This window comes from Aedes albopictus, chromosome 3 (assembly GCF_035046485.1).
Source record: "Aedes albopictus strain Foshan chromosome 3, AalbF5, whole genome shotgun sequence".
Lineage (NCBI taxonomy): Eukaryota > Metazoa > Arthropoda > Insecta > Diptera > Culicidae > Aedes > Aedes albopictus.
In genome coordinates, this window is record NC_085138.1 from 175,912,207 (window position 1) to 175,926,747 (window position 14,541).

Below are 14,541 nucleotides of genomic sequence, written 5' to 3' on the forward strand. Positions count from 1 at the left end.
TTGTTCACGAAAGTTAGTTCCTCACGGTGTCCCGTTACACTGGAATGTGTCTGTTTGCCCTTTTTGTTATTTTAATATTTTCCACAGTATGTCGAATCTGCTGGACACCTTATTCCAATTCACAAAAAGAGGTAAGCTGTAAAACCTCTCAATTGTATCAACAAGTCCACACACATTTTCACACCTCATTTTACCGTATCTTTTCCTACGAATGATTGACAAAAGATCTCGTGTCGAGTCGAAAGCATACAAAGTACCTCGCGTCACCAAATGATGCCCTTTGGGCAAAGGTGAAAAAACATTCATAAGGGAAAAAAAATCGAAACAGGATAACTAAATTGGTCCTTTTTGTGATGCTCGCTTCAGATTGTTCTTCGTTTCGAGGAACTGTGTTCTGCGCCTAGCGCATTGCTCTTTGGCGCGCTGTATAATGGAATAGATTTCCCGAAGGCGCATTGATTGTACCGGGAATTTGTCGGTGAAATGTGCAACAAAGGAAAGGACAGATGATGAAGACAAAACATCTTGCGGACTGTGTTGTTTTCAAACGCCGAGGATAATCCTCAAAGAAGTAGCAAATCATTGCTCTTTTGGGTAAACATTTTTATTTAGTCTGGTTGTGATTGGTGTTGTTTGCAACTAATGGAAGCATTTGATAATGAGTTTGAGATAACGATTAAGTGGGTAGTATTAGCACGAGCTTGGAAAGGTTCCATTACCGTTTTCGCCCTGTAATAAACCCATGAGATCCTCTAGCGTGTAGTCTCCCAACAGATTGTTAACTTCTGGTTTGATGAAACTTTCTATGAATGACGATACTTCCTCTTGATTATCCCTGAGATATTTGGGCACAACCGATTCAACGATCTTATTGAATATCAAATTGGTGAGTGGTAGGAAGAACACGTGTTCGAATTTCGAATTCACAGATTTCACTGTTGGGTACAACTTGAACTCTTCGACTAGCAGCTTATCTCCATTCAATGCTACTTTTACCGAACCTACAAGGCTGAGACCTGAAATAAATATAAAAGTTAAAATCATCCAATTTCGATGTCCTTTGACCAGCACGCACCATTGAAGTTGAACCCGAATTTGCCACCTCTGTTGAAGGGGATGAAGCTCAAAGCTTTTCCTTGGGCTTTGTATTGTCCAGTCGTTTTGATTGAATGGAAAAGGAAACTGAAGTCCAATTTCAGCTTGAAGATCTGCAAATCAACGTTCACCACATCGAAGTTATTCAAATCATCGACCAGTAGTTCATTAATCTCGCCATCGAAACTGTAAATTAAATCATACGTGAAGGTTACATTATATTAACAATACATTTATATCAATTCAATACTCACTACAGCAGTCCAGTTTTATCGATTTTGAATTCAGTGTGATTCAGCTCGAAAGGCACCAGAGCTGGTACACCCAGGCTAGGAATTCCACATGGCATAATCGTCTTGAACTGCTCGATTAGCTCCACCAGAATGTCGTTCAAATTCAACCCTTCTAGAAGCGCGATGACAGAATCTTGTTCGTCGTTTTGATATGTGCTTGCCGCACTAGTTGATGCAACTAGGCAGAACAAAAGGGAAAGTCCAACCGTTAAATTCATTATTGTTTTCCTCACAGTACTTGCACTAGATTGAACGGCTGACAACTTTAAACTGACTTCTCTCAAGGCTATCACTTAAATAGTATATGACTATATCTCCTCTCTAACTAATAATCGATACAGGAGCTTTGAAGTGCTTAATCTCCGCTGATAAGTCCGCGATTATTGCTCCAAAGAATTTTAACCCCTTCGAGTATCTTGAACAAAGGAGATTCCATATGGGAAGTGAACTATGCTACAGCATATGAGCTTGAAGAGGCAGTTGCACGAGTTTTGGACTAAAACACGTGTTGCTGTAGTCATTTGGCAGTGCTGGTAAACTTTACGTCTGTCGTTGGATTTGAAGAATACAAACACTGCCACTGTTGCCGTGTAGCTTCCGGATCACCTGTTCTGGTGGTAAGAGTCCACCAATCCCCAATTGAAGGTATTGAGCGACCCGTGCCGAGGAATGAATGATCGAGGGGGTGAAAAAGATTCTCGATCTTTAACCCTCTATTACCCAATCCCGCCTTTATACGGGGTATAGTTTGAGCATTTTTGTAATTTTTGTTTCGTGGGAAATTATTTTTTTTATATTTTTGGCTGATATAAAGTACTATTCTGTGTATCTCAAAATGGTTTTTGGTGTATTTTAAAGCGTATTTACATTTTTTTTTAAATCATTGAAAAATTGATGTCTTAGTCACCTTTTAGAAGTCATTGTTTATTTTGTATTGAATCGCTACAATTAACATATTTTAAATTTTTCCCAAATCATTCTATCCTTGTTGAATAGTTTAAGGGAATCAAATATACTCTAAAATTATTTTCCTTAAAATTACACGGAAAGTAAAATTTTCTGTGAAAAAAATTTAAAATAATAATATTTCAACAATTATTATAAAATCTCAAAATGTTTTCATCTCAAAAAATCCGTTCCCCAAATTGGCTTCCAGGAAAAATATAAAAGTGAGGGGATGTTCAAAAATAAAAATTAGAAAAATCAAAAACTGAAATTCACGAAATTGAGAATTAAAAAGAATCATCTTCCAAAACATTTTTAAATCGATTTTAGATGACGAAAAATGATATTTAGATCGAAATTAAAAATTTGGGTTATAGAGGGTTAACGGAGCCTTTGTACACCTGGACACCCCCGTCAAGAGACCTTGATCAGCTGACAACACAAATGGAGAGATGGAGAGATTGGATGGTTTCACTATATCGTCCCATAGGTGTCGAGAAAGCCATGGTTCAGAGGGTTGTATTTTAGTGAAATCCGTGATTTCATTCATGTAATGTGTCGGCTGATGTCCAACAACTATTTGTTAAACGCACATACCTTCCGTATCGGGCTCTCGGAAAGCAATCTCTGTGTCTACGGCGTGGCTTACCATGATAGCATGCCATGTGGGGATGCGATGAGCCTCTGAGCTGTATGATATTCTCCGGGTCCGGGGAAAACAACAAAAACCTGTTAGAGATGTGTTGGCAGGCCTTGATTTGAAATACATGAACCTCATTTATCAGTTTTTGTTTATGTCAAAGTTTGATGTAGTACACGGGTTCCCAACCGGTGGTCCGCGGCCACCTGGGGGGCCGTGAAGCCAGTCCAGGGGGGCCACGATGTTATCAAAAAAACCCAAGAGCCACAATTTGAAGAACATATTTTCAGCATAAAACGCTCTTAGAAGAAAAAAATATTCGGGTGCGCCACTATTTTTAAACCACGACTTCAATTACTGAATGTACACGTTGACATGTATGTCATTATTGACGAAATGTGAGTATCAAATAACAAAAAGTATCATTGATTGTCGAAAATCCCTCCCACAGTAAATTTCAGTCTATGCCACTGTACCCAAATAACTCGGCTTCGTTTATTTAATTCATATTTTTTTCTGATAATTTTGATTGGGCCCCAGATGCTTTGACAATTATTAAAGGGGGTCGCCACCTCAAAAAGCTTGGGAAACCCTGATGTAGTACGTCCATTATTTTCGTTGTCCGCCATTTGGTTTTGTTGTTTGCCCCTGTCTGCCCCCCCTTACGTTTGTCCTCTTCTTGTCGTTGAATAGGTACCGATAAAACAAAATTGTAGTGTCGTCAGCGGTTGAAGAACGTGGATCCCATAGTAATCAACTTCACCCCGCTGATTAACTGCTTGAACCGTGGAATGGGAAGCCGATTCACGAACAAGCGGGATCAGATCCTGCTCGAAGAATTTGACATGCAAGATATCGGCATTGCTCATGGAAACGCCAAAGACTGTTTATTTTTTAATCAATACTACTCAAAATCGCGAGACCTACAAAAAGTGATTATACCTAACTTTTATTTAAAAAAAAAAAAAAAAACATTCATAAACTTTGACTCAAAATGATCAAAACAAAATTTTCACTCTTCAAATTTTTTTTCTATTTTTTTTTTACTGTGGTTTTTAACTTATGCTAATTCTACACTTTTTTCAAAAACAATGTTCAACTAGCTGTACTGCCCATAGTCGCATAGTCGATGTAACCACCATTGGCAATGCCACCGTACAAAAGCTAATATCTAACGCGTGTACATATTTGTGACCAGTTTTATTAAAAAGATCACAAGATCTAACCCTTAGTTAGTTGTCAACGCGGAAAAAAACTTGAGGAAAAAAATTTCCAAAAGTATGTTGAAAAGTACAGTGGCGCTTACATCTACTATGCGAATATGGGCAGTGTAACTTTTCGAAAAGTACATCAAATATTCTCAAATTTTCACTGTAAGTTATTCAACTAGTTTTGTATCAGTGGTCCAACTTTGGAAAAGATCGGGCTATTCTGCGCGAAGTTATAAATATTCTAGAAAAAGGTATAATTATCCGATAGCCAACTTTGAGCTGTTATATATCCGGATTCAATGAACCGAATGCAATTAAATGTTGATCATTTATGACTAATATAATGAGCTATGAAAAACTTTTGATTTAACTTAAAATTCTTAACACGAAAGAAAATTATAACGATTAAATTAATTTTCTAATAAAACACGAAATTATCCAAAACTTCAACATCGTTTCCAAATTCAAGATTCTTATTATAGTTCATTTAAATTCCCTCAAATTGACTTGAATATAAATATGTTTTGAAGGAAAGTAACAACATAGCCGGCAGTAAATTGAATAAGTAATGAGATGCATATTAAAAATAGATCAATTTACCTAAAAACCATAAAATAAATAAAATCGCTATAACTTTTTCTCTTGTTAATAATTTTAAGTTAAGTCTAACGTTTTTCATAATCGCCCGATCTTCTCCAAATTTGGACCACTGATACACAACAAGTTGACCAACTTACAGTGAAAATTTGAGAATATTTGATGCACTTTTCAAAAAAGTTGAACATTTTTTAAAAAGTGAAAATTTTACCTGTCCTGATTATTTTGTCTATCCCTTGTAATTATCTAAAAGTTCGCCATATATCGCGCAAGATGGTCACTTTAATGGGGAAAAATCTAACAACTAATACTTCAATCCATCTTTTTTAAGGTTCTCGCAAACCCATAGAGTAACAGTAATGGTCCCAGCACCCCTGCAGAATCATCTAGATCATTATTTGAAAAGGGCGCAAGTTATTTAGTTTTCATTATATGAATCTAACACAACAAAAAATGAGCTTTTGAGTAAAAAAAAGTTTTTGGGTTTTGTTCTTTATTTTTTTATTGGGTTGAAAACGATGTTGATAAAATTTAAATTCGATGTTTTGTTTGTGCCAATGAAAACTCAACAGTTTTTATCGAGTATGCTCCAAATTTGGGAAAGAAAGTTATCGTCAAAAATTTGGAAAAGTTGAGACTATTTTTTCATGAAGCTAGAAAGATTCTAGTAAAAGGCATATTTTTCCAATTATCCAGCTTTGAGCTGTTATATCTCTGGGTTTCATGATCCGAGTGCAATGAAATTTTGGGCATTATACAAAAATAACTTATACAATAAACTTTGAAAAGCGTTGTTCATAAATAAAGAAGTTATTGCGGCTCAATTTCTTATATGAAGTTTTAGCAAATTGGGCTATTTTTTATCATGCATTCTATAACTTTTTTCAATTTATTGCCGAATATTTTGTTACATCCTTTCAGAACAGATTTATATTTAACCCTCTAATGCCCAATTTTTTATTTTGATCTTAATATCATTTTTCGTCGTCAAATATCGTTTTAAACATGTTTTGGAAGATGATTCTTTTTAATTCTAAATTTTGTGAATTTTGATTTTTCTAATTTCTATTTTTGAACATCCCTACACTTTCATATTTTTCCTGGAAACCTATTTGGTATACCGATTTTTTGAGAAAAAAATTTGAAGATTTTATGATTATTGTTAAAATAATTTTACTTTAAATTTTTTTCATGGAAAATTTTCTTTCCGTGTAACTTTTAAGAAAATCATTTTAGTGTATATTCAACTTCCTTAAACTCTTTTAGTACAATATAACCATCTAAAATACGTTGATTGGCTTCTTTACTGCCGTAATTCTGCAAAGTGACGTAAGCGCCATTCAAAATGTCGATATTTTTTGGTATATTATATATAATATCTGGTGTAAAAATAACTCTGTGGTATGCCTGCTGTATTAGAATGCAAGATCTAGTCGTAATCTATCATCTATGGAAAGACACTTAATAGAGGATGGGCAAAAATTGTATGATAATAACCAATAAATCATAGATTGGACACAATGCTTCCAAAATAAGCCAGTAATGAAAATGATTTAAGACTGGATGAAACCTGTGGAGAACCATGATGTTCCTTACAAGTTGCACGAAACAACTCGTGCAGATTGGGAAGTCGGAGGTCCCACTGTTTGTCAAGGGTCAATCAAATTCTTTACAGATGGCTCACAAGTTGGAATAAAGACGGGAGCAGGAATCTACGGCCCTGGAATACAAATTTCAGTGGCGATGGGACACTATCCTACGGTGTTTCAAGCAGAGATTCTTGCTATTTTGAAATGCGCAAATATCTGCCTTGAGAGAAAATACAGATATGCAAATATTTGTATTTTCTCAGATAGTCAAGCTGCACTAAAAGCATTGTGCGCTTACAAATGTACTTCAAAGCTTGTCTGGGAATGCATTCTTTCACTGCGCAGGCTGTGCCAAGGGAATTCAGTAAACTTATACTGGGTTCCAGGTCACTGTGGTGGCATTGAAGGAAATGAAATGGCAGACGAGCTTGCTAAAAGTGGTTCCAATTTACAGTTTGCTGGCCCAGAACCATTCTGTGGTATATCAAACTGTACAATTAAAATGGACCTGAAACGCTGGGCTGAGCAGAGGGTGATATCCAATTGGATGGACGTCAAAAATTACAATCAGTCAAAACGATTTATAACACCACATGCTTATAAAACCAAAAAGCTCTAAGAGCTCAACAAGAGAGCTCTATGTACATACACTGGCCTAGTAACTGGACACTGCCCGAGCAAGTATCACTTCAAAAATATTGGCCATATTCAGAGTGATATCTGTCGTTTCTGTAATACGGAACGTGAAACCTCGGAACATCTGATTTGCAGTTGTGGTGCTTTATACACGTGCAGGCAAAGATTTCTAAATAGTGGTTGCTTGCAACCCAGTGAGATCTGGTCTGCAAAACCTGGGAAGGTCTTGGAGTTTATCAATTCCATTGCACCTGACTGTGAGACGACGTGTCGTGGCAGTAGCTGATTACTTGCCACATGGTAATTAGCTGGCTAGATGCGAATATCAAAACGGGACATGCCACAAAAGTTCAGCCTATTGGACGCAGTGGCTTAATTTCCCCAACAGGGGAAAAAACCAAAAAATGGGCCAAAACTATCAATGTCGCTTACGTCACTTTGCAGAATTACGGCAGTTACTAATATTCGGAATCTGCATGCCAAACTGAGCCGAAATCCAAATTTTCATGAATTTTGGTGCCCGGGAACCTATTTAAAAATCAGTTTGAAGTTTGTATGGGAGCGATTTGTTGAATCACCCCTCGTCGCATTTTGTACTGGGCGGAGCTGTCAAACAGTTGCCCAGCTGTCAAAAGGTGATTTAGAAAAATATCTTCGAAATTGATTTTAGGTACCAAAATAAAGTTCTAAAAATCTGAAAAAATCATAGTGGATCATAAAAATGTGCTCTTTCGTATGAAACCAAAAAATCAATACATTTCTTTAAGTTTAAAAACCCAATTGTTGCTATTGAATACAAAAGAAACAATGATATTTAAAAGGTGACTAAAACATCAATTTTTCAATGATTTTTAATACGCTTTAAAAGACACCAAAAATTATTTTGAGATACACAAAACAGTCCTAAATATCAGCTAAAAATAAAAAAAAAATCATTACCCAGGCAAGAAAAAACACAAAAATGCTCAAAATAAACCCCGTCTAAAGGCGGGGTGGGGTATTAGATGGTTAAGTCAATAAGAGGGGATTTAACCTTCTACGTTCATTAGCTAAAGTTCGCCCCGCTGACGCAGTGCACGCTCAACGTGCCTGTCTGAGTCATAATGACCCCAATGCACGGCTAGGTTTAAATGAACTAAAATTTACGTCTTGAATTTTTAAGCGAAGTACAATTTTTGGCTAATTTGGTGTTTTATTAAAAAATATTCTAATCGTTATAATCTTAATACGGGTGTGCAATTTTTAGTTTAGTCAAACGTTTCTTGAAGCTCATTATAAGTCAAAAATGCTCAAAATTTCATTGCATTTGATTCGTTGGTTCCGGTAATAGAACAGCCACAGTTGATTATCGGATAACACTGGTCGACAGTGGATCATGCACATTGACCACTTGTTCTATTTCTGATGGATTTTGGCCCGCTGATTCCGAATCTGACTTCGGAATTGCTGTAACACGTACAGTTTTTGAGAAAAATAGGTTTTTTCACAAAATTTCATATTTTCATAAAAAATAAACAATTGTCTTTATATTATTATCTTTTAGTCTGCTCATCTCAACCAATATTTATATTCGAAAGGTTTTGATGCACTGATTTAGAATATGACCTTAGAATTTCAGTAACACGCACATTTTTGGAGAAATGTGGGGTTTTATTCACAAAATTTCATATTTTCAGAGAAAATAAAATTATTGTCTTTTTAAAATTTGAAGTTTTTATCTACTCATCTTAACCAATATTTTTTATTAAATAGATTTTGATTCACTAATTCGTAATCTGACCTAAGAATTACTGTAACACGTAAAATTTTTGAGAAAAATGGATTTTTATTCTCAAAATTTTATATTTCCATAAAAAATAATATATTGTCTTTAAAGTTTCATTTTTTTATCTGCTCATCTTAACCAATATTCATATTCAATAGATTCTCATATACTGATTCGAAATCTGACTTCAGAATTCTGAAACGCTTACAGTTTTTGAGCGAAATAGGGTTTTATTCACAAAATTTCATTTTTTCTTAAAAAAATGAAATATTGTCTTTATAATTTAAATGTTTCTCTGCTCATCATAAACAATAATTACTTTTAATGGATTTTGATCCATTGATTCGTAATCTGACATAAGAATTTGAGTAAAACGTATTTTTTTGAGAAAAATTGGGTATAATTCACAAATTTTCAAAATTTCATAAAAAATGAAATATTGTCTTCATAATTTTATTTTTTATTATCTGCTCATTATGAACAATATTTATATTTAATGGCTTTTGAGTCACTGATTCGTAATCTGACATAAGATTTTGTGTAACACGTAAACTTTCTAAGAAAAATAGGGTTTTATTCACAAAATTTCATATTTTCATAAAAAAAAATCTTGTCTTAATAATTTTAAATAACTGACTTAAGAATTTGTGTAACACGTACAATTTTTGAGAAAATGGAATTTTTCTCTTTTATCTGCCAATCTTAAACAATATTTATATTCAATACATTTTTATTTACTGATTCAGAAACTAACCTAAGATTTTTTTTAACACGTTCAATTTTTGAGAAAAATGGGGTTTAATTCGCAAAAATTTATATTTTCATATAAATAAAATACTGTGTTGTTAATATCATTTTTTTTATCTACTAATCATAACCAATATTTCTATTCAATCGATTTTGATCCACTGATTTGGAATCTGACCTAAGATTTTGTGTAACACGAACAGTTTTTGGACTGAGTTCACGAATTAACGCGGTACGTATCCCCGGCGTGAAAAAAAACCTGACTGTGCAAATACATAAGGACAATTCGCTGAATTCTTATCATACCGTATAATTTCTGTAGCACGTACAGATTTTGAGAAAAATAGAATTATATTTACAACATCACATATGGTCATTGAAAATAAAATATTGTCTTTATTTTTTTTAAATCTACTGCTCATAGAAACAAAAATTCATATAAAATATTATTTGATAAACTGATTTAGAATTATTGCTCAGGAACTCTGTAAAACGTATAGTTTTTGTGAAAAACAGGTAAAACACATTTTTTACATGAAAAAAAATGAATTTATGAAAAAAAAAATTTTTTTCATGAGAATGTGAAATTTTGTTGATAAAACTCAACTTGAAAAAACAGGAATTCTAAGGTAAGAATAAAGAATAAGTGGATACATTAAATACAATCTATTACGATCTAGTAAAAAGCTGTCCATTAATGACGTAGGGGTTTATGGAGGGAGGGGAGTTTGAGAAATCTTTCGCGCAATACAAATAAAAACTGGGTTCTCATACAAAAAACTGAACGTGGTACAGAACTTCTGAGGTTAGATTCCGAATAAGCAGATTGAAATTTATTACATATAAATATTTGTTTTGATGAGAGGACCATAAATTAAAACAAAAGTAATATGTTTTTATGAAAATACTGAATTTTGTGAATAAAACCCTATTTTTCTCAAAAAATTTAAATGTTACAGAAATTCTTAGGTCAGTTTCCGAATCAGTGGACCAAAATCTATTAAGTATGAACATTGGTTAAGATGAGTAGATAAAAAACATAAAACTATAGAGACCATATTTTATTTTCTTTAAAAATATGAAATTTTGTAAATAAAACCCCAATGTTCTCAAAACCTGTACTTGTTACTGAAATTTTTAGGTCAGATTCTGAATCAGTGGATCAAAATCTTTTGAATATAGATATTAGTTATGATGAGCAGATAAAAAATTTAAAATTATAAATTGTTACAGAAGTTCTAAGGTTAGTTTCCGAATCGGTGGATGACAATCTATTAAATATAAATATTGATTAAGATGAGCAGATAAAAAAATTAAAATTATGAAGACAATAGTTTATTTCCTACGAAAATATGAATTTCATGAATAAAACTCCATTTTTTTAAATTTCACGAGTTACTGGAATTCTTCGTTCAGATTCTGAATCAGAGGAATAAAATATATTGAAAATAAATATTGGATACGATCAGCAAATAAAATGAAAAAAAAATATTTTCCATGGAAAATATGAAATAAGATGAATAAAACCATATTTTCTCAAAAATTTTACGTGTTACTGAAATTCTCAGGTAAGATTCTATGTCAGTGGATCAAAGTCTTTTGAATATAACTATTGGTTATGATGAGCAGATGAAAAATTCAATATTATAAAGACAAGATTTTGTTTTGTATGAAAATATGAAATTTTGTGAATGAAACCCTATTTTTCTCAAAAAAAATTACGTGTTACAGAAATTCTTAGGTCAGATTTCGAGTCAGTATATGAAACTCTAATAAATATAAATATTGGTAAAGAAGAGCAGATTTAAAAAATAAAACTATAATGACAATAGTTTAATTTCTTAAAAAATATGAAATTTTGTGAAAAAAATACATTTTTCTCAAAAATTTCACGAGTTACTGAAATTCTTTGTTTAGATTCTGAACCAGTGAAACAAAATCTATTGAAAATAAATATTGGTTATGATCAGCAGATAAAATAAAATAAAATAAGACAATATTTTATTTTCTATGAATATATGAAATATGATGAATAAAACCCTATTTTCTCAAAAATTTTACGTGTTACTTCTTAGGTCAGATTCTGAATCAGTGGATCAAAATCTATTGAATATAGCTTTTAGTTATGATGAGCAGATGAAAAATTCAAAATTATGAAAAAATAAAAATTGATTACGATCAGCAGATGAAATAAAATATAGGTAATTATAAAGACAATATTTTAGTTTCCATGAAAATATAAAATATGATGAATAAATCCTTATTTTCTCAAAATTTTACGTGTTATTGAAATTCTTAGGTTATATTCTGAATCAGTGGATCAAAATTTATTGAGTATAACTATTGGTTATGATGTGCAGATGAAAAATTCAAAATTATAAAGACAAGATTTTGTTTTGTATGAAAATATGAAATTTTGTAAATAAAACTCTATTTTATTCAAAAAAAATTACGTGTTACAGAAATTCTTAGGTCAGATTCCGAGTCAGTATATGAAAATCTAATACATATTAATATTGCTTACGATGAGCAGATGAAAAAAATAAAATTATAAAGACAATAGTTCATTGAAAATAGAAAATATAAAACTTTGTGAATAAAGCCGTATTTTCTCAAAAATTTTACGTGTTACTGAAATTCTTAGGTCAGATTAAGAATCAGTGGTTCAAAATCTATTGAATATAAATATTAGTTATAATGAGCAGATGAAAAATTTAAAATTAATATACCAATATTTTATTTTCTATGACTACTTTAATTTTGTGAATAAAATCCTATTTTTCTCAAAAACTGTACGTGTTACAGGAATTCTGAAGTCAGATTCGAAATCAGCGGGCCAAATTCCATTAGAAATGGAACAAATGGTCAAAGTGCGTGAAAAAAGTTTCAATTTTGTCGACTAGTGTAATTATGCCTTTTCCTAGAATATTTCAAACTTCATGTAGAATAGCTCAATGTTTCCTAAATTTGGACCATTGATAGGCTACTAGCTGAGCAACTTATAATTGAAAATTGAAATTTTTGCATGCACTTTTCGAAAAGTTACAGCTAGTTGACCATTTTTTGAAGAGTGAAAATTTTGCCTGTCCCGAGCATTTTGTCTATCCCCTGTATACCGTAGGCATCAACTACCATGCGTCTCCATATGTTTCTCCATCTCCTTGGAAATAAGGCCGAAACAAATCCCATTTTCTTCTTTTGTCACTGTCAGCCTAATTGGATGATAATAAAATCACCAGAAAACCGTCATTGCAAACATGAATAATCGGAGTTACCAGTTTTCATGCAAACTTATCTTGACACTATTCACCTATAGAAATGATAAAATCATATAAGGAAGAATTTCATGAGTTGGGCCAATCGACACCACCTTGGCATTTTGGACTTTGTTCCCCTACGCATTTTCAAGCTTGAAATTGTTTTTTTTTTTTTAATAATGCACTCCTTCTACACACCGTTAATTAGTTTGATCAAATAACCCGGGAGCGGTCGCGTCGTGTACTGAGTACACGCACCATCAAAAATGCACGCATATGGTACACCGCATGAGCGCGGCGTCGCTGCAGGTAATCAAAGACGCGACTGCTCGAGGGATACTCTTCGTTACCGTTAAGTTTCAGGCATTAATTAAGCTTAAGAAAGCGTTAAGCTTTATCACATTGACAATTTAAACAATATTTTATACTTTTCCAATACAAACGCATACTTCGTATCTCTTGACAGGAAAGGGTTTCGAGAGAAAGCCCAGTAAATGTTGCATGCAATAAAAATATCAAGAGTATCAAAGTATTGCCATGGTTGCATACCTTCTGGCGGAGAAACACCGCAGACATAATGAATAATGTGGCGTAAATGCCATGCATTTTCTTTACTGTCTATTTATATGCGAATTGCTGAAATGTTTTTATAGCTGACCAGTACTTGTCCTATCATTAAGCACAGTACTTACGAAGCGAAAACTACCCACAAAGAAGTGCGAGTATTCTCGTGCCACTGTTGTTCACTAGTATAGGTTTGTTTTGCATCTGTTTCTACTTAGCTGCAATGTTCGTCATTTTCCATCGCTAGTAACTAGCAATCAATCTTTTTTGGATTAAGGATAAAATATGATGACAAGTTCCTTTGATTGATGCACAAAAAATAAATGCGGTATATGTTATAGAAAAAACTGGAATTGATACATTATTATACCAAAAAAATGTGAATTTTTGGAATAGGTGCATAGATTCTTAAAATTGGGAATCTAGAAGCACCTCTTACAAGTTCACTTATTTCACTCATCATTTGACAAAAGTAAACGAGTTATCATTGTTGTATCATAGAAAGAAACTGATGGACTATCTGTTTCATGAATTTAGGATTACTATTTTGAACGACTATTGAAAAAAAAGATTGATTTTGAGTTGTGACTTAATGAAAATAACCAAATCTCGCGTTTCTCCGCGCATTTCGGAATGGATCTTTGTGAAATGGAAATTTTCATAGTTTTTCATCATTTGCCATCCAAATCTCAAAAACGCCCAATTTTGAGTTGTGCTCCTATTGCAGCAAACCCACGATATAACTCCGTTCGTACGATAAATCATTGAAGTAGTTTCGGTGCAGTATTCCATGGCCCAGTCAAGTCCATAAGTGGTTTTGCACCATTTTCTTGCAACGTGTAATAATTTTAATAATTCAAATGACTAGAACCTCCTCAGTTCCCAAACCAAGCTACATCTAACATTTCATGACTATCGCACTTGAGCTACCCATGACGTCGATTTTTATCTCCACCGTAATTCTTGTCTCGGCATCCTTCTATGCAAAACTGAAGCTGATCATCAAACATTAGATTTCATTGAATTTTATGTATATAAAAACAATAGTCCTCGAACTACACTGTTGTAACACTTTTCCAACCAAAACATAACAGGTGTCATCTACAGAGGTGGTAATCTAATCTTAGAACAATTGGGAACAGCAGTGTAGTACAAAGCATGAGATAAACTGCCAGTAATCGAAGACAATAAAACAAGTAGCA

At 33.1% G+C, this 14,541-nt stretch overlaps 1 protein-coding gene across 1 annotated transcript; it reads right to left on the minus strand.

Moving 5' to 3' along the window:
• Positions 1 to 582: 582 nt before the first annotated feature.
• On the minus strand, positions 583 to 1,668 carry LOC109403738 (uncharacterized). The gene is made up of 3 exons (XM_029862681.2): positions 1,350 to 1,668; positions 1,076 to 1,281; positions 583 to 1,016 (listed from the first exon to the last, which is right to left on the minus strand). Exons 1-3 carry the CDS (start codon positions 1,604 to 1,606, stop codon positions 691 to 693), a joined length of 789 nt encoding a protein of 262 aa, XP_029718541.2. The 5' UTR covers positions 1,607 to 1,668; the 3' UTR covers positions 583 to 690.
• Positions 1,669 to 14,541: the final 12,873 nt, after the last annotated feature.

Bases quoted from the DNA above. Each gene is read 5' to 3' on its own strand.
- LOC109403738 (XM_029862681.2), bottom strand. From the start codon at position 1,606: ATGAATTTAACGGTTGGACTTTCCCTTTTGTTCTGCCTAGTTGCATCA. The intron at 1,282-1,349 runs GTGAGTATTGAA...TTTAATTTACAG, and splicing joins GATAAAACTGGACTGCTGTA to TTTCGATGGCGAGATTAATG. The intron at 1,017-1,075 runs GTGCGTGCTGGT...TATTTATTTCAG, and splicing joins ATTCGGGTTCAACTTCAATG to GTCTCAGCCTTGTAGGTTCG.